Source organism: Zonotrichia albicollis, chromosome 18 (assembly GCF_047830755.1).
Source record: "Zonotrichia albicollis isolate bZonAlb1 chromosome 18, bZonAlb1.hap1, whole genome shotgun sequence".
Taxonomy (NCBI): Eukaryota; Metazoa; Chordata; class Aves; order Passeriformes; family Passerellidae; genus Zonotrichia; species Zonotrichia albicollis.
The window spans coordinates 2825095-2848693 of record NC_133836.1 but is presented as its reverse complement, the minus strand read 5'-3'; the positions used below and the strand labels follow the sequence as shown (position 1 = coordinate 2848693).

The window sequence follows — 23599 nt, the reverse complement described above, 5'->3', positions numbered from 1 at the left end:
CTGAAGCTTCCCCTGTCAGCAGGGAGGGACTCTGCCAGGCTCCAGGGGTTTGTTAATCCATGTCAGGGGTGATGAGCTGAAGTGAGGGACAGGGGAAAGAGGGTGAGAGGCTGCCAGAGTCACTGCTGGGACCTGCTGGGACCTGCTGGGCTGCCCCAGGCTTGGTTGAGGGGGTCCCTTCTTGAGAACACAGTGAGTGTGATAAGGGGATGCCTAGGGATGTATTGAATTGTAGTGAAATGTGTGTGGAGCTGCTCAGAAATCCAGCCTGACCTGAGATCTCTCAGCCTGCCATCACTTCTTAGGCTTCTGTGTGCTTCTTTCCCTTGCTCTTGACTCTCCTAGATGATATTTTTTCACCTTGTACTAGGAACAGGAGATAGAAGAAAGAGTTGAATTCTTTCAGGACAGAAGAGATAAAGCTGGCAGTGAGCCAGAGCTGCTGTGCAGTGGGCAGTGAACACCAGGATGTGAACCTGTAATTATACATCTCAAATTCTGTGAGCAGCACTCCAAGAATCATTATGTATAGGCTTGTTTGACAGTACTGTGGCTTAAGAGAAAAACATCCCCTCAAATTACTCTTTAATTTGGAAGTCAAGAGATTATCAATTCAAATCTTAAGCTCTTCTGCCTGTAATTGATAATCGTGTTCATTTAACAAACCTGCTATTGAACTGCTCCTCATACTCTTAATTCATCAGGTAACTGCTGATTTTTCTTTTGGAAAGGATAATTGAGAGGCTCCACGAGGTTGCTTCCAGCAAAGCTGAGATCAGACCTAGACTAAAATATGGCAGAACCCGGGCTCAGCCACACAACCCTTCAAATGCAATCTCTCAGTATCTGTGTCCTCTGCCCCTGGGATGGAGCCATTGCTTTGATCCAGGCCCTGGAAGCAGAGATCAGGATGGTTTTCATTAGGGGCCTGTTTAACAGGACTCCACCCCAAGCTGCTAAATTGAGGAATTGAAAAAAGACCATTCCCCTAGTTTAAAAACCACAACAAAACCCTCCAACCCATAACTAGATTTTATATATGTTGTTTCAAACATTTAAGGACTCTTGTGCTTTTTCTCACTTAGCTAAACTCTCCCCATCCTGCCTCAAGGTGGCAACACTCCGGACAGTCCCAAGCCCGGTCCGAGGGTGGGCTCCTGTTCCTTGGCCTTGGAATGAGGACTTTGACTGACAGGCTGGTGGGACTATCCCAGATTTGCACTATATAAATTTTTCTTTTTGATTTCAAAGCTTTACGGTCTTGAGTTCCTTTGCAGAGTCATTATCACATCTGTCACTGTCATTGCTATCAGGGGCTAAGGATGTTTGTAATGGAGAGCAGCAATCCAAGCTATTACTCTTGCTGAAATACTGCTCCCAAGCACATGATAGACCAGGTGCTGTAATTATTAATAATTCCCTCTGATGGTGCATCGCAGCCCTACATTTTGTATTAATGCAATTTATTTTGAGTTATTTCTTTGGCGGTGAAAATTGTTTTGGAGAGATTTTTTGGAAGCATTGCGAGTTTGTTTGCTGGAATCCTCTCCTGGAAATGAGGCATGTCTCTCATGGGCTCCTGTTCACTCACACACAAATGAACTGCTAATTAGGATGATGAAATTGCTGGGAGAGGTGAAACCTTCCAGTTGGCCGAAGAGAAGATTGTGGATTAATCTGTGTAAAGCTGAAGGCTCGACTAAAACTGCTGCTCAACATTCTGGTGCTAATGAGACTTGTATGTCTGCCACTCGAGGAGCTGAAAGTAAGGCTTGTGGTTTTTGTTGAGAGATCCAAAGTGGGGGCTCACTCCTCTGTGGCATTTAGTGCTTTCATCCACTGGAACTGGGAATGTTCAGCAGTTTACACTATCCAGTGATGCAAGGCAGTTTTTGCTCTTTGTGGATAGGTTTTGTACATGAGTAAAAGCATCTTGAGAGACATATGGATGTTTAGAAAATTGCAGTATGATTTGGAGAGCAATTTGTCTTGCCTGCCCCCTGCTACCATATTGTATTACTTCTTCATAGTTTTTAATGTACTTCTGCTCACATCAATTCAGATAAAGGAGGAAACTGCTCTCTCCATCTCTGTGAAGAACCAGGCGACCTGTTCAGTGTCACATTGGGCAAAAAGTCTAGTTCCAAGTTAGTTCCTTGCTCACTGAGCTTCTTAGGAGCCATGGAAAGGCTGGTACTGGTCTCATCCTCTTTTCCTGCAGTTTCCCTGCAGTCACTGAGAACTGATATATACATATAGATATATTAAATTGTCACCCTGTTTTTTTAAGATTTTCTAAGCCTTCTGATGTTGACATTCCTAGAGTGAATTTTCTCACACACTTTCTGTAAAGAACTCATTGTTTTACATTCCTTTATAGAAGAAGAGAGAGTTGATAAACTGTTGGTTTGACCAGTGACACTGCAGAAGTGTCAATGTCACCTTCCAATCCACTGTCACTTTTGTAAAACTATAAATATTAGAGTCAGAGAATAAAACTTCCCTTTTTTCCCTTCACCTTGAGTAGTAGTGTGCTTGTGTTCTCTCGTGTCCTTCAGCGACATTAAATAACACACATACATGTTTTGATATGTACATAAACAAGGCAAGGCAGATGTTCTGAGGTGCTGCTGTGTTGCAGGGAGCCGCAGGATCGTGGATGTGATGGATGTGAACACGCAGAGGGGGGTGGAGATGAGCATGTCTCAGTTTGTGCGCTACTACGAGACCCCAGAGGCCCAGCGGGAGAAGCTCTACAACGTCATCAGCCTGGAGTTCAGCCACACCAAGCTGGAGAACATTGTCAAGCGCCCCAACGTGGTAAGGGAGCCCCTGGTGCTGGGCTTCATTGCAGCTTCTGCCCAGAAATAAATCAGGGAGTTTGATCAAGGTGATGGGAGGTGCCCGGAACTCCTGCTCGTTTAGGGGCAGCATCTCATTTTTAGCCCAGTGGAAAGCTGGTCTCCATGACAGGGGAACTTAATTTACAGGAATTAGGTACCTGATGAGCTGTTAATCATGCAATTTGCACTGATACACAGTTCCTCTCAAGGTATTTAGGGGAAACTTCATCCAAAATTAAATACTATCTAGTATTTTTCCTCCTCTAAAGATGCTTAAACTTTCAGGAAGCTTGGACTCATTGTATATGAACACTCCTTTTACTCAAAAAATGTTCAGGGGGTTCCAAAGCAAAAAAAAAGTTGGGAACACAATTGTTAAGTGTATAACTGTTTACAAAATTAAATCAGCATAATCACTGCTGTGTCAGAATTAGCAGTAGTTGATTTGTACAGACTTTTTAAACGCAGAGGGCTCTTGTGATTCTATTCCCAATGCAGTCACTGGCATGAAACTGTGACCTTCTCTGTAAAGATGATTTCATTTATCTCTGAAATGTAGCCATGTGTGCTGTGCTAGCATGTAGCTGAGGGTAAAACTACAGCTCTGTGATGTTTTTTGTTTTCAGACACTTCTTACCTGATTTCTAAGTCCTTCTCCAGTTACAGCAGCAGTTTTTTCTGCTGGGGACATCTCTTACCCAGGACAATAGAAACACCACACTTCTGCCTGAACAGGTCACAGATAGATGGCAGCTCTAATTGCTGATTTGTAGAAGTAATTCTTAACTAGACTCCTTTGTTCTTTTACACACAGATCACAAATTTGAATATTAAACACTTATTTAGAAGTTCATTCAGATTTTTGCTGTCATTCAGACACTTAGTGGGCAATTTGAAGGTGCTCTGGGGAATTTCTTGTGTTCAATTGATCCCGGTTTTCCCAAACACGTTGTGCTCAGCGAGCTTTTAAAACATCTGTGCAAATTTCCTGGGTGCTTAGAAATGAAATACGCAGTTAGGTACCTGTTATCACGTGTAAATGGTTATTTCATAGCTGTTTTAAATAACTGAGTGCACAGTTGTTTGTAAAACCAGGAATATTTAGATCTCACTGAAAGAGAGATTTGCATTCCCATGGGAGTAGAGGAGAGGGTGTTGTGGAAGTCCAGTACCTAAAATCAGCTCCCATATATTTGTATAAGATATTCCCTTGAATCCTGCAGAGTTTGAGTCCAGAATAGGGCAGAAATACCTGATTTAGGTTCCCTGCTGTGTAAACTCTGGGTTGCAATATCAGAATGTGGAAATTATTTCAAAATCAGGGCAGTAAGAAGTTTTGTTTTCACATACAGTTGTGATATTGATGGAATCAGTCCTATTTCCTCCTTGAAATGGAAGATATTAGCATCATATAATCCCTTCAATGTTTGCATTTTAATGTTCATAAATGCAATTTCTAGGCTGTTGGCTACAAAAATGCCACAGACAGTACAAGAGAAGGGGCTCACATGAGACAGAATTTGCACTCAGGTAAACTGACTGTAAAACTCTCCTCCCCCTGTGTTTTAAGGGGTTGAATTGTGGGTTGAATTGTGATGGTGAAATGCTGCACCTTAACAAGTTGAGTGCACAGGACTTTTGCTGAACAGCAAGGTTCTCCCTGTGAGCATCTGCTGCTGTCACTGGAGGAGTTTCAGCCAACAAGAATATGTCCCACCATGTGTTCAGGAGCTAACAGTTGATTTTGGGGCCTTTCAGGTGGACTTAGTCGACTGGGTGGATAATATGTGGCCACAGCACTTGAAGGAGAGACAGACGGATGCTACCAATGCAATTTCAGAGATGAAATACCCCAAAGTGAAAAAGTAAGTCTTTAAAAAGTTCTGCTCTTGACTGCCTTAAATAATTTTAACTGTGCTGAATACACTCTTTAATTAAGCCTCTTTGAAAAGTGCATCTTTATTTTTCAGTTTTGAGCAACTCTTTTTGAAAATGGCAGACTGAACTTAAGTAGTAAATTCTCTGAAAGGGCTGCCCGAGGAACTCACATCACACGGATATGTCACACGGACATGTCACACAGTATAGGCAGAGTCCTGCTGCAGGCTGGCTCAGATCCTGCCCAGGTTCTAAACTGCTAATGACAGACATTATTAGCTGAGAAATGTTTTGTGAAATGAGCTTGAAGTCCATTTTTAATGGGTGTGTGTGACTTCCTGGAAACTCTGTCACTGCCCTTCCTGCCAGTTTGCTTTTCCATTCACTTTTTCAAGAGCAAGGTCAGAGATTGGACTGATCCTTGGTTCAGCTCAGGGCAGGTTTGAGACTGAACATCAGAGCAGTTTGTCCTGGTTCTATCTCAGCTCTAAGTTTTAGGCAAGCACAGGCTCACCTGGCTTTTTCTTCTGCTTTAATGTCTTCCTTGAAACTTTTTCTGTGGTGATGGGAAAAAGGAATTAGGGTTAGGGGGCCTCAAAATGTGCACTGCAAGTTTGATGGGAATGAGTACAGCTGAGATAGGGGTTCCTTTAATGATGTAATGACCTGCATGGCCGATGAACACCAGGTAATCCTGGAAGCCCTTCACTGCTGTTTCTGTTTTATTGGCCAGCCTGAATGCTGGCAGCATCCCAGACTCTGCTGTTGAACCGACCTCTGGTGTTCTGCAAATCACTCAGAACTCCTTCCAAACTGTAAAATAGATTGGTACTAACAGATACAAAGGAGTGTGCAGTCAGGAAGTGATGTGTAGCATTTACTCTTGTTCTGTAAAAATAAACATTTTGGAAGGGAAAGGTCTCCATAAAAGAAGAGACTCTGTGACAGGCATTGGGGATTATGCTCAGCACCACTGATTTCAGTGGAAGTTAAAGATGTTCCTACATTTTGAAAAGATCAAACTGCTCATTAGGGTAACTGGGTGTGGATTGGAGTCTCCATGCATTTGGAAATGTCCTAAGTGACTTGCCTGAGGTCACACTATAAACCAGCAGCAGAGCAGCACTTGGTTCTCAAGTGGTTAGTCAGCTAAATAACATTATTTATAATTTGCCAGAGCTAAGAAACTGAATCATGATTCAGGGCCTAAGGACTCATGGATGGTTCAAGGTGAGAAGCAAAGGAAACGATTCCTCCCCTAGAGCAGGCACACTCCAGATGCTGAAAAAGATGTAGCAAGTAAACAGAGCAAGGCAGAGATGGTTTGAAGGATAAGGTAGCAACATGACTAACAGAATTTAGCAGAAAAAGCAGAGTATATGCTTGCAGTTCCCTACTTGCATCATGAAATGCCAGATGGTAGGTTTCAAAGGGATTTTAGAGACGTACCAAATCAACAGATTTTGACATGGAGTTTTTCCCATTTGTGGAGCGTGGCCTGGTGGGAAGGCAGGAGATGCCTGATGCCGTGGAGGTTGCTGTCACTGGCAAAGGGAAGGTGGAGGTTGACAGCTTGATAAACTGGTAGATGTGATAGGTACAGGGAAGCTAAACACTGAAAGACTGTGAACGCTTGAAATGTGACAATAGGGTTTGATGTTGGAAAAAGGAGTTACCAGGCATGAGTGTTAAAGGCGAGGGTGATGCAGCTGGAGAGATGAGGATGTTGCTACTGAGTGTCATCTCACAGAAAGACTAGAGAAGGATGATTTACAGCACTCCTGGCACAAACTCCTCATCAGTCTCAAGAAGCCACAAAGACAAAACCAGTAACAAACAGTGACAGTCTGTGAGCACAAGAGAAGCTGTACCAGATCAGGATGAAGATCTGTGGCTCTCAGTAACCTGTCTGCTGTTGAGTGCTGGCATTGATGCCCTGGCAGGAGTGTAAGAATGATGTGAGCGTAAAATGATGCCACTCCTAAAAATTACCTTCTGAACTTTGACTGTCTGCAGTTCAGGCAAGGCTGTCCTGAGGTAGAAGTGGTTTCTGTGAGCTCAGTGACTCTCAAAGAGATTGCTCTTCCATGAGTGTGTCTGGTTTAAAGATGAACTCCTCAAGAGATTGGCTTTCTCCATCTTTGGGAATTCAACTTGACCCTTTCCTGTAGAGATACTGGTCCCAGCTACTGCTGTGAGAACCCAGAGGGTCTGAGATCTTACGAAGTAAATCAGTTGTGGAGTCACTTGCTTCATACTGCCCATTCTTTTCTGTGAATCATCTATATTCATATGCTTTATTAATGACTGCTGCTCAGAAATGGGATCGATTCATTCCTTTCTCGTTCTGAGCATTCCCATAATGCTGAGAGTTTGCAGTATGCCATCCCCACCATTAACGTGTTCCCTACAAACAAAAAGCACTCCAGCGAGAGCGCTGCAGTTTCGCAGACACAGATGGCATTACCAGACACAAATGTCTGTCTTGGCTCCTGCACGTCGAGTTCCGTGCTGGGAGTGAAGTTAGAGAACGCTCCATCTGCTGCCTCGGGTACCAGAGCGCCCTGCCCCGCGCCTGGACCTGCACCGTTCACTTCTTCCAAAATTCTGGGTAATAAAGTTATGTTTCTGCCTGTAGGTAAGTGGCTGCTTACCTCAGGAGCCTTAGAGGACTGAATTAAGTGGGGCAATAGTTTATGTCCCCTCTTTCACGTCTCAGGGTGCAGTTCCTGAGAAAAGTTCCTGCAGACATAGGATCCTGGTTGAGAGTGGGGAGATGCTGTGTAACCAAGAGCCAGCAGAAAAAGGCAATGATATTTTAACATCAGATTTTAGAGGCAGAAGCTTGTTATATCACGAACACCATTTTCAGGTAGCTCACAACAGGCTGAGATTTGTTTTTCTGTTTAAATTCATCCAGAATTGAAGCAATCTGGATACAGCTGAGTCAACCCAAAAAAAAAAAAAAAAAAAGTAGTACTAATTTGATTTTTCATTTATCAAAAGAGAGAGCCCTGCTGGAATTATTATCCTCTTTATTGGGTTTTGTGTTTTTGTGTTTGTAGCCTTGCAAGATTATTTGCAATGCAGTGGCAGTGAATAGCTACAGTTCAGGACATGAAACAGTACAACAGTACCAGGAATTTCTAAGAACTTGGTAATATTGGTGCTGTGGAACAAATGAAAATGAAGGCTTTGGTCACTGCAACATCCTTTTTACCTTCAAAATTTCTATTACTTTAAATATCTAAGCACTGCTGTAACAGGTCTCTATAATGATGCTGGCCTTCAGTTAAGGATGGGATATGTTGTGTGAAACATCTACCTGTTCTCAAAGGAATGCTGCTCTGTTAGCATGTCCTCAGCCCCATTCTCCCTCTCCCAGGCTGTTGTTCAGCCATCCGTTCCTTTCTATTCATTCCTTTACTAAGTAGGGATGGATTTAAGCAGATGCTAAAATGCTCTGCTGAGCTGTGGTCTAATTAGAAGCTGAGGGTGCCTCTGGAGAGAGGGAATCGAGGGAGCTCGCAGGTCCCACAAGGCAACCTGGCACTGGTTTGTACATGTGAGAGACTTGTCTGCACTTTGTATGCCATTTGTGGATTGCTTTTGATACAAAACCTCTATAAATAGAACTCAGCAAAAAAATTTACACCAATAAGTGCGTGTTCGTTAAGACTTTCCAAGCTAGCAAAGTAAATAAAATGTGATATCTTCAGATCAGTGCATGAGTTCTCAAATCCTCCTTCAGGTAGAACTTGGAGGAGCAGCATCACACATGTAACTCAAATAACCACCAGTGTTTACAACAGTTTGTGGTGGCCCTGGAGCTGAACAGCCTTGTCACAGGATGAAGAAATGAGTTGTGCTCTCACACACACCAAAGTGCTGTTCCAGGGGCAGACAGGCCTGGCTCGCAGTGAGTTGTTGGCTTGGTTCAGCTCACTGCGATGGGAAAAGAAATTAAAAATCCGAGCCCACCCCTCATAGCCTTGGTGTCCCACTGGGGCTGGGACCGGGCAAGGGTGCGACGAGGGAAGTGTTGTCGCTTGCTTTGGTGCCAGTGTGGTCTGAGAGTGTGATTTGCAGGCACTTCACAAACTGCGGTGCGTGGCAGAAAACTGGCTCCTGTTATCTCGGTGTTGTTTGTGTGTGTGGCTGGCTCGGACCGTAACCCCCTCGGGGCAGGAGCCGGGCCTTTCATGTGCGTTTGAAGTGCGCGGGGTGTGGTGAGCACCGTGTGTGACGAGTCGGTTCGTTCCCCCGGGCTGGGAGCGCTCGGTACCGCTCCCCAGGACGGGCACGGGGCGAAGGTTGGTCCCGGCAGGGCGCAGGGCCCACTCCGGCCGGCTCCGAGCGGCCTTCCTCGGGCAGGGCTGCTCCGGTACTGGGGTTCTGCGGGGAGCCGGGGCTCGCATCCCTAACGGGGGAGCGGGGTGATCCTTGAGGGAAGCCGGGTTCATCCCCGCAGAGCAGCCAGGGCTCACCCCTCGGGAAGCCGGGGCCCTCCGTGAGGGGATGCTGGGGCTCATCCCCGCGGGGCAGCCGGGCCCTCCCCCAGCGGCGGGGCCGGTGGCTGCCCGGTGAGGCGAGGGTGGGGGCGGCAGCCGGGCCGGTGCCTGCCGGGTGACAATGGTTTCTTTTGTCTTGCGGCGCAATTGGTGGCTTCCAGTTGCAGGGCCCCAGTGTGGGAGCGCTGCCGGTGCGGGCCGAGGCGCCCCGAGGTAGCCTTTGTTCCCCGCTCGCAGGCCCGGCACAAGGGCCCCCGCGGGGCCGGGATGCTGCCGGGGGCCGCTCGCCCCCGACGCCCGGAGCGGCGCTCCCGCCCGGGGATGGGCAGCCAGGCCCGCGCCTTTCCCCGCGCTGGCACTTGCAGTTGGCTCATGGGTCTGTGGTATTCGGTTTCAGGCTCGAGAATTTCAACCAGCCGGCGCTGCTCCTGGGAGGAAGGAAGAGTGAGCTATACTTTTCTCATTGGCCCGAACAAAAAACAGAAGCCTCTGCTGGGGTTTGGGAGTGGTTTATGGGCTGAGCTCAGTGGCAGGGGAGCCCTCGCAATGCCAGAGGGAATAGAGCCGTATGGTGCGCGGTGCCTATTGCGGGGGAGAAGGAGCTGAGCTCGGGGTAACGCTGCTGCCGCCGCTGCCTGTGCGTCCGCTCGCGTCTCGCCGGGCCCATGTGCATGAACGCTGCCGCTGCTGCCCTGCCCGCCGCTGCCTTCGCATCCCGGCGCGGCTCTCGCTGTCTTTGTTTCTCTGTTTGCTTGCGGGTTTGTAGCGATGCGTGGCGAGTGCATTGTGGGTTTGCCTGGGAGTGTGGGCTCTGCGCTGGTTTATGGAGCGGTGTCTGTGTTGTTCCTGTGTTACCAGCTCGCTGTGTTTGCTTAGTGGTTTAGCTTCATTTGTATCATCTCCCTCTCTTTTTTTAGATCTCTGTGTTTGTTCTTCCTCGTGAGTTTGCAGGTTACTCCATATTTCTTCGCATCATTTCTCTAAGAAATTTCCCCAGATGTTTGTGGGCTTTTTTTTCGTTTTGTTTTTTTTTTTCCTTTTTTTTTTTTTGAGGGGGGGTGGGAGGGGGAAGTTCCCCTTTTTTCCACATCATAAATCTTTCCTCCAAAATAACAATACATTAACTGGACAAATTTCAGGCTTGTGGAGAACACAAACCAAACTCTTCATTCGGGAAGGGAAGCTCCCCCCAAACCGATTACAAGCAGCTGCGTGTTTTAAAACCCTGACTGAGGCTGTGCAGGGAGATAAAGTGGAGTGTGCAGGGGTTGGATGTGGTAGCTGTTGGGAAAATATTCAACTTGGGGCATCTTTTGGGTTGCTTGCGTTTTCAGGGTGTAACTCTGGTCATGCTGTCTCCCCATGCCCGATATGGGATTGTGTTCCTGGAACCGCTGTACCTGTCCTGGCCCAGAGCGCCGTGGCCACAGCACACAGTGGGATGTATTTCCTAGATTTCTTTCAACGTGGATGCTGTGTTAGTGCTTTTCCCCCCTTTTTTTTTTTTTTTTCATTTATTTATTTTTTTCCCCACCGTTGTTATGGAAAACCCTGAAAAGTTGAGTGGTTCCCCAAATGAGCAGCTGTTGGCGATGAGGAGCCGGTGCCTGAGATGAGCGGTGGCACGGAGCGCGCTGGGCCCATGTGACTGCGGTGTGCATCGGGAGAGGAAGCTGTGGAGGTCAATGCAAAGGCATTGTGCCAGGCTCGGGCAGCCAGCACAGAGCTGCGTGGCGGAACATCCTCCCGCAGGCTCCTCAGCCGCCCGCGAGCTGTTGGGCTTGCACAAAAGCAGGCCTGGGAGATTAACAGCATAAATTAAGGCATGGCTTGTTTGTGGATGGAAAGAAAAAAACACTTTATTTTTCCAAATGCCTTTGCAGGTTTTTATTAATTGCCATAAGTGACTCTTTCACTAAAATCACCTTTATTGGAGTGGAAATTGTGTTTAGAGGAGTTTCAAGAAAGCAGAGGGGAAAATGAGGAAAAACATGGAAAAGAAAGAGTTGTGTGTTCACAGTTATATCTGCTTTGGTGTTTCCTCACAAAACTAAATTTTAAGCGCTTTGATTTGACAGGATTCAATGCTGTTATTACCTCTCTGAACATAAACGGTTTGCCTGCTTCAGGTTTAGATTACTGACTACTGAGGAACAGCTAAAACCAGCTAATGCCCAGGCCATGTTTGCTCTTCCAGAATATCTTAATTCAGGGGGTGATTGTTGATAGGTTGCACTGTCTAGAAATTTTTTGTTGTTAGTGTGATGTATTTTAATATCTGGCCTTCTGGAAACTGAAAATAATTGACTCCATAAGGATTTGAATTTTTTACTTTAAAACAACATGAACCTCTAACACTCAGCAGTGCTTACAAGCTGAGAATTTCTATGCTGATTTTTTTTTTCCTAATGAGCAATAATTATTCAATCTGTGACTTTTTGCAGTTTGGCTGGAAGAAAGGCAACTTCCTTTCTGGGCTTCTTTTATTGTTTTTAAATTCTATCTGACTTGTAATCAACAACATCTTGGTAGAGAAAACATAAAAGGAGAATTTTTAAAAAAAAAGTGTTTGGGAGGGAAGGACTCATATTTTGAAATGGAGCATATTGAGAGTGTAGACAGCTTCTTGGCTAGCTGTGATTTTTGAAGCATCTGAAATACCCCAGGGGCAGCAAAAGCTTCTTCCTGCTTCTGAAGGATAAAAAAAAAAAAAAAATTTAAAAAATTCCAGAGTGGGCAAGAGGAGAGACGTGTAATTGCACAAGGAGAGGTTTTAATTGTGAGATGAAGGCGCAGGACCTTTTTTGAAGCCCACAAATTGACTGTCTTCATGACAGCATTGCGTATCATTCTGTCAACTCCGGCTCGGGATGTGGTTGCTAGGCAGCGGCTCTTATGGACCCAGAGTGGCTGTGATTTGCCAGCCTGCTGCAGACACATGGTAAGGTCCTTCCCAGCCTATCATCTACAGGGACTTCTGCACGCCGGCTGCATACTGCTGAGCTTCTCCTACCTGAATGTGAGCAGAAAAAGACACACTTAAATCAAACCTTTTTTTTTTTTTTTTTTTTTTTTAATCCTTTCCTTTTTTTTAAATTTTTTTTTTTAAACAAATCCCCTTCCGGTAGTGTTTCCATAACTCCCCTTAAAAAAAAACAAACCAAAGCAAAAAAAAAAAAAAAAAAAAAAGCCATGAAACGGAGACCGGAACAAGGAAAAGAGGTTAGTGGGTTAAGTGGTGTGTGTTTCCTGCGTTTGCAAAGGTGCCTACAGTGAGGAGGGCGGCTGTGATTCGGCCATTAGTTACAGATGGTGGCTGCAGGCTGGAGATTCCTGCAGCCAGACCACAGCTCTTGTGTCTTTTCCAGCAATGCAGACTTTGAACTGCTCAAATCCTGTATCAAGACGGCGTAAAAAATAGTGGATTTGATAGTTAGTGTGGCTGCCAGCTGGGTCCTTTATGTGTTTTGATGCAGAATGCCTAGAAATGTGAACAAAAAGGAGTTAGTTTGCCAAATGAGGTTTCTGTCCCCTAATCCTTGCAAAAATGGCATGAGTGGCAAGTAGGTAAAGAACATTCAGGAGGATTTATAAGCAAATTAGATTTTTCAAAACTTTGCAGCAATTTGTGTACAACTTCTGGTGAAGGTTATGTCTCTGAAGTGATGGAGGAGAGCATTAAACAGATCACCCCAGGGACAGGCAGTGCCATAGGAAATATTTCTGAACAGCCTAACTTTTAATGTTTTTCTGTTCCCTAACTCTGGAAGCTTTAATTCCTCTTGTATGAACAGCAAACTCAGACATGGAGAGATGTGTTTTTCAGCAGGAACCTCATTACCTTCATGAGACAAATTTCTGTACTGTAAATGCAGAAACTTAATTGGTGGAAGCAGCATTGCACAGGCAGTTAACCTCTGCAAATTAAGATGTGAAAAATACTGTTTCAGACTGATTCATTTTTGTCCTTCACTCTACTTGCAGGTACTGTTTGATGAGTGTGAAAGGATGCTTCACTGATTTTCATATTGATTTTGGTGGCACTTCAGTGTGGTATCACGTTTTCCGTGGGGGGAAGGTAGGTGAACCTTTTTTGATATTTGGTTTTATTTCTCTATGCCTCTTAGAGTGGAGGGGTTGCTTTCTTTTCTTTTTTTCCCCCTTTCTTTCTCTCTTATTTTTTTTCCCTTGAGGATATCAGCCAGTGATCAGACTATTCCAGCAGCTTTGTTGATCCACACAGAGTTTACTGAACTAGAAGGACACCAGTCACTGTTATGAAACAAACAAGTGATTTATTTGAAATCCCAGATGTGTTATTTGCTGGTGCTGGTGATTTTGGGCTCGCTGTTGCTGTGGTCCAGAAGGATCTTGCAGGGAGATGTGGCTGTGTGTACCCTTGTTGGGTCAGAGTGCCCTCACAAGTCTCTGGAGCTAAAGCTTCTGTTCCTTTAGAGATTCCACGTTTCTTTGTGTGTACAGCACAATAAGCCAGAGCTGAAACATTAAAGGATACAGAAGCCTTAAAATACACAGCATGTGGAGCTGTGTTGCCATCTTTCCTGGTTCAGGATGTTTTTCCCAGTTGTGGTGTGGCCAGCGTGTGGTGGGCGCTGCAGTCGGTCATGGTGCCGCTCCTGTTCCTGTCTGTACCAGCTCACTGCTCTGAGCTGCAGGTGAAGCACAGGCAGCTCCTGAGTAAGATATTTCTGGAGGAGAGATGACAAGTGACAGTTACCCAGGCACTTCCAGCACGTGGGCTAATTGCTGCTGCTGTCTGTGTGTGCCTCTGTGTACCACACCTGGAAAACAAGTGTTCCATGCAGAAAGGAGCTCGTTTGCCTGACACACTGTAGCCTTGGTGGAGTCTCTCAGCTGTTTCTTTTTGTTGACTGTTGGTAATAATTACATCTTCATTTTGTTTTTAGATCTTCTGGCTGATTCCACCGACTCTGCAGAATCTAGAACTTTATGAAGAATGGGTTCTCTCAGGAAAGCAAAGTGATATCTTTCTGGGAGACAGGGTGGAACGATGCCAAAGAATTGAGCTGAAACAAGGCTACACCTTCTTCATTCCTTCAGGTATCCCTGTTAACTAACCTGGAATGATTGGGATTGTGTTTTACTAACAGCTCTGTGTAAAACAATTCTTCACACCTAAACTCCATACTGACCTCCTTATTTGCTGTGGCACAAGAAAGGCCAGGGACTAAATGTGCTTCATTTTCCAGAAATTAAGACTGATGGGAGATGTACTGTGAGGAGGTGTGTGCAGTGATCATGTGTGTACTGGGAGAAAGGAGAGAGGAGTTGGGCCTCTGGAGCTGTCAGTTCACCGCTTCTCATCAGAGCTGCACTGGCTGCTGCTGTTGGCTTTCTGGGAAAGACAGTTTTCTCTGTTAGTGATCTCTTCTGGCAGGTTTCACCTGCAGTTCAGTAACTTGCCTCTTTGCCTCTGTCTGTAGCCAGAGGTGGGTCCTGGTGGAACTCAGGAGAGATTCCAGTCCATGGCAGAGCTGTGCTGTGCTCCCTCAGGTTGCTTCTTGGGGAAACACCTTCATTGTTCTCACTGTTCAGAGGTGCTGAATCTGGACATCTTCCAGCAGCCCAGGCACCTCAGTTTTACACTGCTGCCCACCTCAGTGGCTGTGCTGCATGGTCCAGGCTCATCCTGCAAAGCCACCAAAGAGTTGTAGCTTTGGAGGCTGATGCTTCAGCCCTGTCTGCTCCTGCCTAAATTGGATTAAGGGTGGTGGAATGTGTAACATCCCTCATTTAAGATTATATCAGACTTTGCTTTCTGTGACTGTTATGGGACTGTATGTTTGTTTATAATAATTTAACACATTGCCTCTGTCTGTTGGATCTTACCAGGGAAGTAAATACAGGTAGACTTTCTACATGACACAAAGGCAGGCTGGTAATTTTTCAGCTCTGGAATTAATTACTCTGTGGAGATAGGATTATTATTTTTTAACCCTAGAAACAGAGAGAATGCAGGTCATGCAGAGACAGGGACAATGTTCTTCTCATCTGGGGAGTGGTGTTAGGATCAATTGAAGGCCACAGATTTGCACATTTGTAAGTATTTGGTAAGAATCAGCCTGGGAGATGACAGGCAAAATTACTTAAAGGGTGGAGGAGTTAATCTGTTAGAGGAATTAGATCTTGCCTTGAAACAGGTCAGACTGTGCTGTTACTGTTTGAACTGGGTGTTTGAGTGTGGCTGTGCTGTTTGCTTAGATCCCATTACTGCATCCTCTGTTTATCTCCATCCTCCTGTGAAAAGCCTCGTACAAGTAAGAGTTTCTGTGTGTCAGTTCAGTCGTGTTCAGCAGCTGGAACCCTGCAGGTTGTGGGAGCTTGGACAGGACACAGCTGTAACATGGTGGCTGACACAAAGTGATTCCAAATGGGTTTTTGACTGAAGTTTCTGTTTTCTTAGGAAAGCCCCAAGTACAGAAATGCCAATACCTCAGACATTTTAGGCTCCATGCCAGGTTTGAAAAGCATTTATGAATAATTTCTCTGTAAGCACCTCATAGATTCATGGATTTTTGCTCTGCTGTATGTTGTTTGGAAAACTTATTTGCAAATCTCTTATTTGTGTGAAAGGGCATTATTTCTGCCTTTGTTTTAAGGGTATGGAAATGCCTAATTAAAGGCTGTTCCAGGTCAGTGAATTGAGCACAGCTGTGTAAAGCAGGTCAATTCCTGTGACCTCTTTGCTCTGGTTTGTGCACATATCATGTTAGTTAATGTTTGAAAGTGGTTTTTATGTGCTTTAAAAGTGTTCTTAGTGTTTAGATTCTGTTTATGGATGTCTGTAAAACCAGCGTGTCCTTTATTTTCAACTGAGCCTGATAAACCCTTGACCAGCCTCAACTCATCCATGAGGAAATACCTTCTAATTACAGGTTTGCTCACAGAAAGTGTAGAGGAATTAGTGCTCAGCTGGGCTGTGAATGGGGAGCATTTCAGCCAGGGAGCTTTCCCATGAAATATCCTGCTCTGCTTCTGCTTTCAAGTAATTTCTGGGAGTCCTAGAAATGCTGTTTTACCATAGCACTGTGGGGGTGAAGTAAGTAGAGAAGACTTTAAGAAGACAAGTGAGGGAGTGAAATCACAGTGTGCTGGGAAATGGAAGGTTTGTCTGAGAATCTGGGATCAGCAGTAGATCCAGTAAATCCTCAAAAGTACAAACCACTTGGACAAGGATGGGGATCATTCTCAGGGAAGGCATAATTACAGTGCTCACCAGGGCCTCAGGGTGTTCTCCTCTCCATCACTGCCCTCATCCTTTCAGGATTAAGTTTAAACCAGCAGATTTCTGCTGGTGTTTGTAACCCTGCAGAGCACTGAGAGCACGACCCCAGCTGTGGTATCAGGGAGGAACTGAGCCCAGTGTTGTCAGCACAGTGAGTTGTTATGGGCCAAGGTGCATTTTCAGCATTTTCTGCAGTGCTGATTTATTCAACATTCCTGTGATCAAACTCCAGACAGGGTGACCTGCTGTCAACTGGGTGATGTTCCTTTCTGGTTCTTCAAACTTCTCATGTTGCTGCATGCAATTTCATAACAGTTGTGTTTCACCTGGGAGCTGGCAGTGTTCCACTGAGGAGTAAGCTGTTTGTTTTACTTTATTTTTCTTATGTTCTCTGTACTGCACTTGAGGGCCTTTGGCATGGAAACATGCTGTTAGAGTCTCTCTTAATTATTGTGGTTACCTGAGAGTGCTGCAGAGTTGTTGTCTCCAGTCAAATGCAGAAATAATGACCTTTCTCAGATGGATGTTTTTGGGAAGGAGAGTGGACAGAAAGAGATGTTCTGTGTGGACTGCAGGCAGCTATTTGCAGGGATTCAGGGTGTTTCAGATGCTGTCTCAGTGGTTATCAGTGGCATTTTGCCTATTAGGAGTGTGTGGTCCTGGGTCACCTCTGCTGTGCCAGTGAGAGTTTGATGGATTATTGTGTGATGGGGCCAGAAGGTGGCACAGAGCCCTTCCAGCAGGAGAATGACAGGCTATTAAATTGTGGCTGGTACATTTTTTGCAGGGTGTTGTGCTGGGGCTGCAGAGCTGCCTGCCTGGGTTTGGTTGCTGTTTAGCTTCTCCCATTCTGGGAGCTTCCACTGACATTAATGGAATCTCCGTGCCTGGAACCTCAGGGGCCACATGAAGGAGATTGTGGGGGGATCAGAGGGGAGAGGCTTTTTGCTCTGTCTGCTTTCAGAGGGAAGGTGACAGCGTGATGCTGGATTTTTGATTCTGTTCCTAATGCCAAGCTCTGCCTCATTCTTAAAAACAATTTAAGATTGAGAGTTGCTGTATTACTTGTACTACTGGGGCAGAATTAGTAAATACTTCACTTTAAAAATGTAAACATGATTTTTCCTTGATAGATTTGGTTGTGGGCACTGTTATGATGCAGTCATTCTTCTTTTGAGATTTGATTTGCTGACAGTGCCCACTCTCAGGTTACCTCTTTAGTCACTTTTTATTTTTGAGACATATATATTTCATCTTTTCCACCCCAAGTTGCTGTAGAATTGCAGAGAAATGTGTGGCAACTTCAATATCACAAGGCAAAATATCAGTTCAGTTACTAATGGAAACAGATGCAGCATGGTTTTGGCTTGGAGCTTGTAGGCTGTTTGCCCCATAGCTTTATAAGTTAATATTCTTTTTCATTATTCTCAGATGGATGATTGCATCCTTGAGTAGGAATTTGCAGCCCACTGAAATCTTCTTACAAGTTTGCAATGTTTAATAATACTTGTTTTATAAAATTCAAAAGATAATGAGATCATATCTTTCTTTTAACTGTTCAGAAAAAGTGTTTGTTACTGTTAATTTTACCTTCTTGATTTACTAGAAATGATAACATCTAAATATTCAAGTGTATCTTAGGAGTGGTGGAATAATTCATAACTGGAAATCAGCTGAGAGCATTTCTGAGTCTCCTGAAGAGAATTCCTGCTCAGTCTTGGCTTGGCTTCATACACTGGGATTGTTTTGGGAAGGAAAAAGCACTTATTGATCGCCAGGAGCTGAAATAAAAACCATCAACTTCAGAAAAACCTTAAGTGGATGGTCTTCTTATTGAGGCTTGACACGAGGGCTGTGAGCAGTGACTGCAGTGTCTGTGCTCCCAAATCCATTTATCCCATGGGGCTGAGCTGTGCTGGGCAGGACTGGAGCTGGTTCCACCTCATGTCACTGGCACTGCTTGGGGAATAAATGAGCACCCACAGGCAGGAATCTTCCTGGCTCATGGCTGGTCCTCAAAGCCACACAGTCAATGTCCTCCTCTCATCTGTAGGATTTACTTGTAGCTTTAGGTAATATTTAGCAGGTGCTTTAGTTTGTGGCTTTCAGACAAAAATTAACAGTTTCTCGTTCCACTGACTTTTGACTTTTTCAGTCCTTATTCCAGTTGTTCTGATATTGTTCTAGTGCTTTTTTTAGCATTGAGGACAAGATGAAATTTTGGCATTTTTCTCTGTTTGTGAGGCAGTTCCCAAGAGGTGAGGAGTTATCCCCTGGCTCACATGAAGCCATTGAACAGCGAGGGTTGTGCACAGGAGCTGGGTTTGTGTGAGCAGCACAGAGCAGTCACTGAGGACAGAGCTGATGAACTCACTGCAGAGGTGTTGGGGCTGTGTGGGAAGTTTGTGCTGTGAGAGCTGGCAGTCAGACACACAGGAGCAGGCATGACAGGCTGTTCAGCACAGGTGACATGAGCTGAAATGTCAACAGACCCTCAGTGCATCCAGCAAAATGGAACAGCACAGGTGAAGGTGAGGCAGGGGTGTGATGGATGGCATTAAAGCAAATCCCTTGGCTGTCCTTTTGTCTTCCCCATACGTGCAGCACCTCCTGCTCTGGGGGTTTGTCTTCCCCTTTAAAAACCCTGGTAATTGGGAGCTGACAAGATGGGTGGTTTTGTTTGCAAATGGTCACAATGAACATTCATCCTCCTCAGTTTATTTCTGAGTCGTGCTGTAGCTAAGCTGTGGGAATGGATTGAATGTGCCATCCAAGCTTCTCCTTCCTCAGAGCTCATTTCCACAATACATTACCCTGATGGAAACTGTTTCCTGTTTTCTGCTCATCTCTCTTTCCTCCTACTTCTACTTTTCTGGTATTGACCTGCAGTTTTTCTCCACACACAGCCTGGTTAGTATTAGAACAAGAGATTTTCATGTTGGGTTTTTTCCTCTGTAACATCTGTGCCAATCTTGCTGGGATTTTGTGCCTTGTCAGTTTTCCCATCTTTTTTGTGTAACCTTGTCCTGTGTCCCTGGAATCCACCTCTTGGTGCTCGTGTCTCTGCAGTTCCAATTATGCACGTACGTTCCTCAGGCAAGTGGGAGCTATTTTGGGATGCAGTGTGACTGAAATGCTGCACAGCTGAGTGACCAAAATCTATTTTATGTGCAGGTGACTCCTCTGACAGGGCTGTGTCCTGCAGAGGGGCTGAGCTGGATGCTGCCTGTGGGAGCACATGGACTGCAGGAAATCTGGGATTCCCCAGCACTGAGGGCACCCACAGGCATCAGCTGTGCCCATCTCAGAGCTGTGCCTGGAAATCATCCCTGCCTTGGCAGGACTAGGAGCTTGACTTCCCAGGACTTTATAGGATGACTTTGTTGCTTGGTCTCTCATTTATTTTTCTTTTCCCAATCCTGATGGATTTTATTGCTGTGTTTTAAATGGTTTTGCTACTGACAACTGTGTCATTAACAGCAATATTTTCAGTCTTGTTATTAGAAATACTTGCAGCTTGAAGGACCTAGCGTTCAGTTAATTCAGCAGCTGGGAGATGAAGGTACTAATTGCTTGTCAGATATTTAGTCCTGGATTATAAATGCAAGTAGGGAATTAAAGACCTTCTCCACAGAGCCAGAGGTTGTTTCAGATACTTTACAGAAGGTTTTCAGTTTGCACTGTACCAGCTCTGCAAGAGTGGATGCTTGAAATGATATTTGTGTTCATGATTCTTTCAGTGCAGGGTTTGTCATGTCTGGAACACCATTTGTTAGAGCATTGGCTCAAGCCAGTGATAGATCTTTCCACACTTCTCCCAAAAATACTGGGACTCCTACCAAGAAAGTCTGGCAGTTATTAACACAAAAACCCTCAGCATCTCATAGGGGTAGCATTGAGAAGTCAAGGAAGGTGTGTTGAGAGACCCAAAACCAGGAAACAATGAAACCAGCTGCACTCCAGTGAGATGTTCACTGAGGAAATTCAGTTTGTAGGAGAATGTTACTGTGTGGTTTCAGTGGAAGCACCCACCCAAAGAACAACTGCATTGGTGGGATTTAATTTTATTGATTATTAAATGAAGGGCTATCTCCTTTCAACCCTTCAAATAGGACAAGAATCAGCTCAGTTATTCCTTTTAATCAAATTGTAAATATTTGATAGCAAATTGTATTTTGAATAATGTTGATAATTTCACTGAAATAACAGCTGCACTAAGGTTGGACATTGACACAGTGCTGAGAGAGCTGCTGTGGGAAGGGTGCTGAGGGCTCCTCAGTGTTCTGCTGATCACTGCCTGGTTCTGAGCTCACTCCTGGGGGCCATGAAAGTCATTTCACTTTTTCAAGTTTCAGTTTGTTTATCTCTAAACCTGACAATTAAAGTGGATTCTCATACAAACCAACCCTCTGTTTCAGCACCCAGCCAGTGAGTTTGGGGACCCAGATTTGCCTCAGTATTTGGATTCCACTCTTTCCCCCAACCACAGAAATCTTTGTTTACCCAGTGAAAACAGTGGCCCCAACTTCCTTCACCTTGGATCTGTTTTCCTTCCCAAAGACTGGGATGAGGATAGTGAATTTTTGTAGTAGTTTGCTCTTAGTACAGACTGATGTATTTCATGTGAGCTGCTGAACTACTTCAGCTGTGAAGTATTTATAATGTTGAGGTGTGTAGTTGCCACCCTACCCTTAGATTAAAAAAAAAAAAATCCTCTCTAGTTGATTGTTCTTGATTTGGAAGTAATAAACAGTCTGGATCTCTGTAACTGAAATGATGCTGACCAGAGAAGGAAAGGTGGAATATTGAGAGCTGCCAGAGCCGTGAGCCACCTGATGGTTTTGTGTGCATCACATGTCGTGTGTGGAGTCAGTGCTGTGAACTGACTGAAACCTGGAGCAGGCTGCCCAGAGGGGCTGTGGACTCTTCATCCCAGGAGATGCCATGGGGCCATCTGGACACAGTTCTGTGCAGCTGCCTCTTGGTGGTCACGGGGGTTGGACCTCCAGAGGTCCCCTCCAGCCTCTACCATTCAGAAAAATATATCCAGAGTGATGGGCTTGTGTTTCCAGGGAGAAAATTCTAGTGCTGATTTCTTTTCCTTCCCATCACTCTCCTACCAACCTGCCCTTAAATGAGAGCCCCAGTCCTGCCATCTGCTGTGGCTCAAGGGCTTCCCAGACAGAGCTTTGCAGGCCTTTATGGTTGAAAAATTGTTGTGGAGGAGCACTTTTGTGGCTGCTGGCTGGAAAACCCTCTAGGCTGAATGGCATTTCCCTGCTCCCTCACTGATCTGGAAGTGAGGGAAAGCTGCCACAGCTTTAATGGAAAGTACTGCACAGTCAGGAGAAAATTGACTGCCCCCCATGTTGCTTTGCTGTCTGCTGGTTTATAAATTGTAATGCTTTTCATTAAAAAGAAGAGGAAAAAAAGTGTCAGGTCTCTGTGGGTCCCAGATCATTAGCAGGATCAATTCCTTTTTCACTGCAGAGATCAGAGGCTACAGTCTTGCATAGCCAGAGCTTCAGCTCCTGACAGACCAAGCAAACAATGCAGAGGCAGAAGAGCTGGTGTGTGGCTGCCTGAATTGCTGTGCCTGGATTTTCATTGTGACAGAAGATTCTTTGGAGCCTGTGAAATTAATTCAGTCCCTTGTAGGATTGGGTCAGAACATTCTCATCTGCTCCAGTATCAGAAATGTTAAATCCCTTAACTTGAGGTTTGCAGTGCAAATGATTTCTTGGTTATTTCAGGAGGTTGATTGTGGGTGATGAAACTTTCACCCCCTAAGGAGGGCTGGTAATAATTTGCAATCTTTTACCTCTGGAGGTGTGTTGTGTGCAGTGTGAAGGGAGTTTGGTGTGCCTCAGTCCAGTTGCACAGCCCTTGGCACACCACCACTGCTGAGATGGTTTGCTGCCATGCTGGAGGTGCCAGTCTGGGAGCCAAGTGCATGGAACAGACTGAGTTTACTTCTTAGTCATGGACGTGGTTGAGTCACAAACTTGCGTGTGCTCAGTAAACACTGCAAGTGTTGGGGGAATAAATAGAACTGATTTCCAGGGGGTTGTAAGACTGCACGTCACAAGGTGCCCTTCTGCTGTGACTAGTCCTGAAGTGTGGCTGTGAGCATCCCATTTAACCTTTCACTGCTCGAACCTCTCATCCCCAGCTCAGTGGGGTTCAGAGGGTTGTTAAAATTTGATTTGAAATTGCTCTGTAATGCTGCATAGCACGAGGCATTCTCAGTTCTCTGCTTTCCTCTCTAGGGTGGATACACGCGGTTTATACTCCAGTAGATTCTCTGGTGTTTGGTGGAAATATCCTGCATAGCTTTAATGTTCCCATGCAGCTTCGCATCTATGAAATTGAGGACAGAACAAGGGTAAGGATTCTTGATTCTCTTTTTAACTGAGCAGTTCTTTGTGACTGTGATCTGTCACAGTCTCTCCCTCGTATTCCCCTCTGACAAACAACAACTGATGGGATCTCCGTGTCAGAGTCGTTGAAACAAGAGGTAAACATGAAGTAATGAGACTTTCAAATGTTGGTTATTTTTAGTGGGATTTACTCATGTGCTTCCCACAGATGTGTCCCTTCTGTGTCTTTTGTCTGCCTGTTAAACTTCCATAAAACACCTTCCCTTTTGCACAAAAGCACATTGCACTTTACAGACCTTTGTATCAGTGTTTCTGGTAACCCTCTGCTTGTCACCTCTCTGTGCACACCTGGGGTGGATGATCCTGGAGAACTGATGGCACTGGGCTGGTTGTGCTGCCCACAGCTGAGCTGACAAAGCTGGGCAGAAGTTGTGTATGAAATGACATCTTCTGTAATTGGCAGTCACTACAGGGACTTGATACCATGCAAGATTTCTTGGAACAGAGAGGCTGGGCTGGGACATTGATGTGAACATTGTGATGTTCATCTGCCTGAGCACCTACCTGGGGGAAAGGCTGGGGAGTTCCTGGGCCACCTCTTTGTTGGGGTGACAGCTTTATCCTTGGTTAATAAACAGGGCACCTGCTCATCGTATACCCACTGAGTTTCAAAAAGCAGCAGGATCTGAAGGAAGTGACTCTGTTTTATTAGGCTGTTAA

At 45.1% G+C, this 23599-nt stretch overlaps 1 protein-coding gene across 12 annotated transcripts in view; it reads left to right on the top strand.

Moving 5' to 3' along the window:
• The window catches only part of KDM2B (lysine demethylase 2B), a 110600-nt gene that overhangs the window by 27293 nt on the left and 59708 nt on the right, over positions 1–23599 (top strand). For 6 of the 12 annotated variants that reach the window (XM_074554693.1, XM_074554692.1, XM_074554691.1 and 3 more), the window contains exons 5-9: positions 2642–2820; positions 4602–4708; positions 13217–13310; positions 14161–14314; positions 22769–22884. In XM_074554693.1, the coding sequence (XP_074410794.1) occupies positions 2642–2820; positions 4602–4708; positions 13217–13310; positions 14161–14314; positions 22769–22884 (650 nt within the window). The other 6 variants (XM_074554700.1, XM_074554697.1, XM_074554698.1 and 3 more) reach the window with 6 other exon arrangements.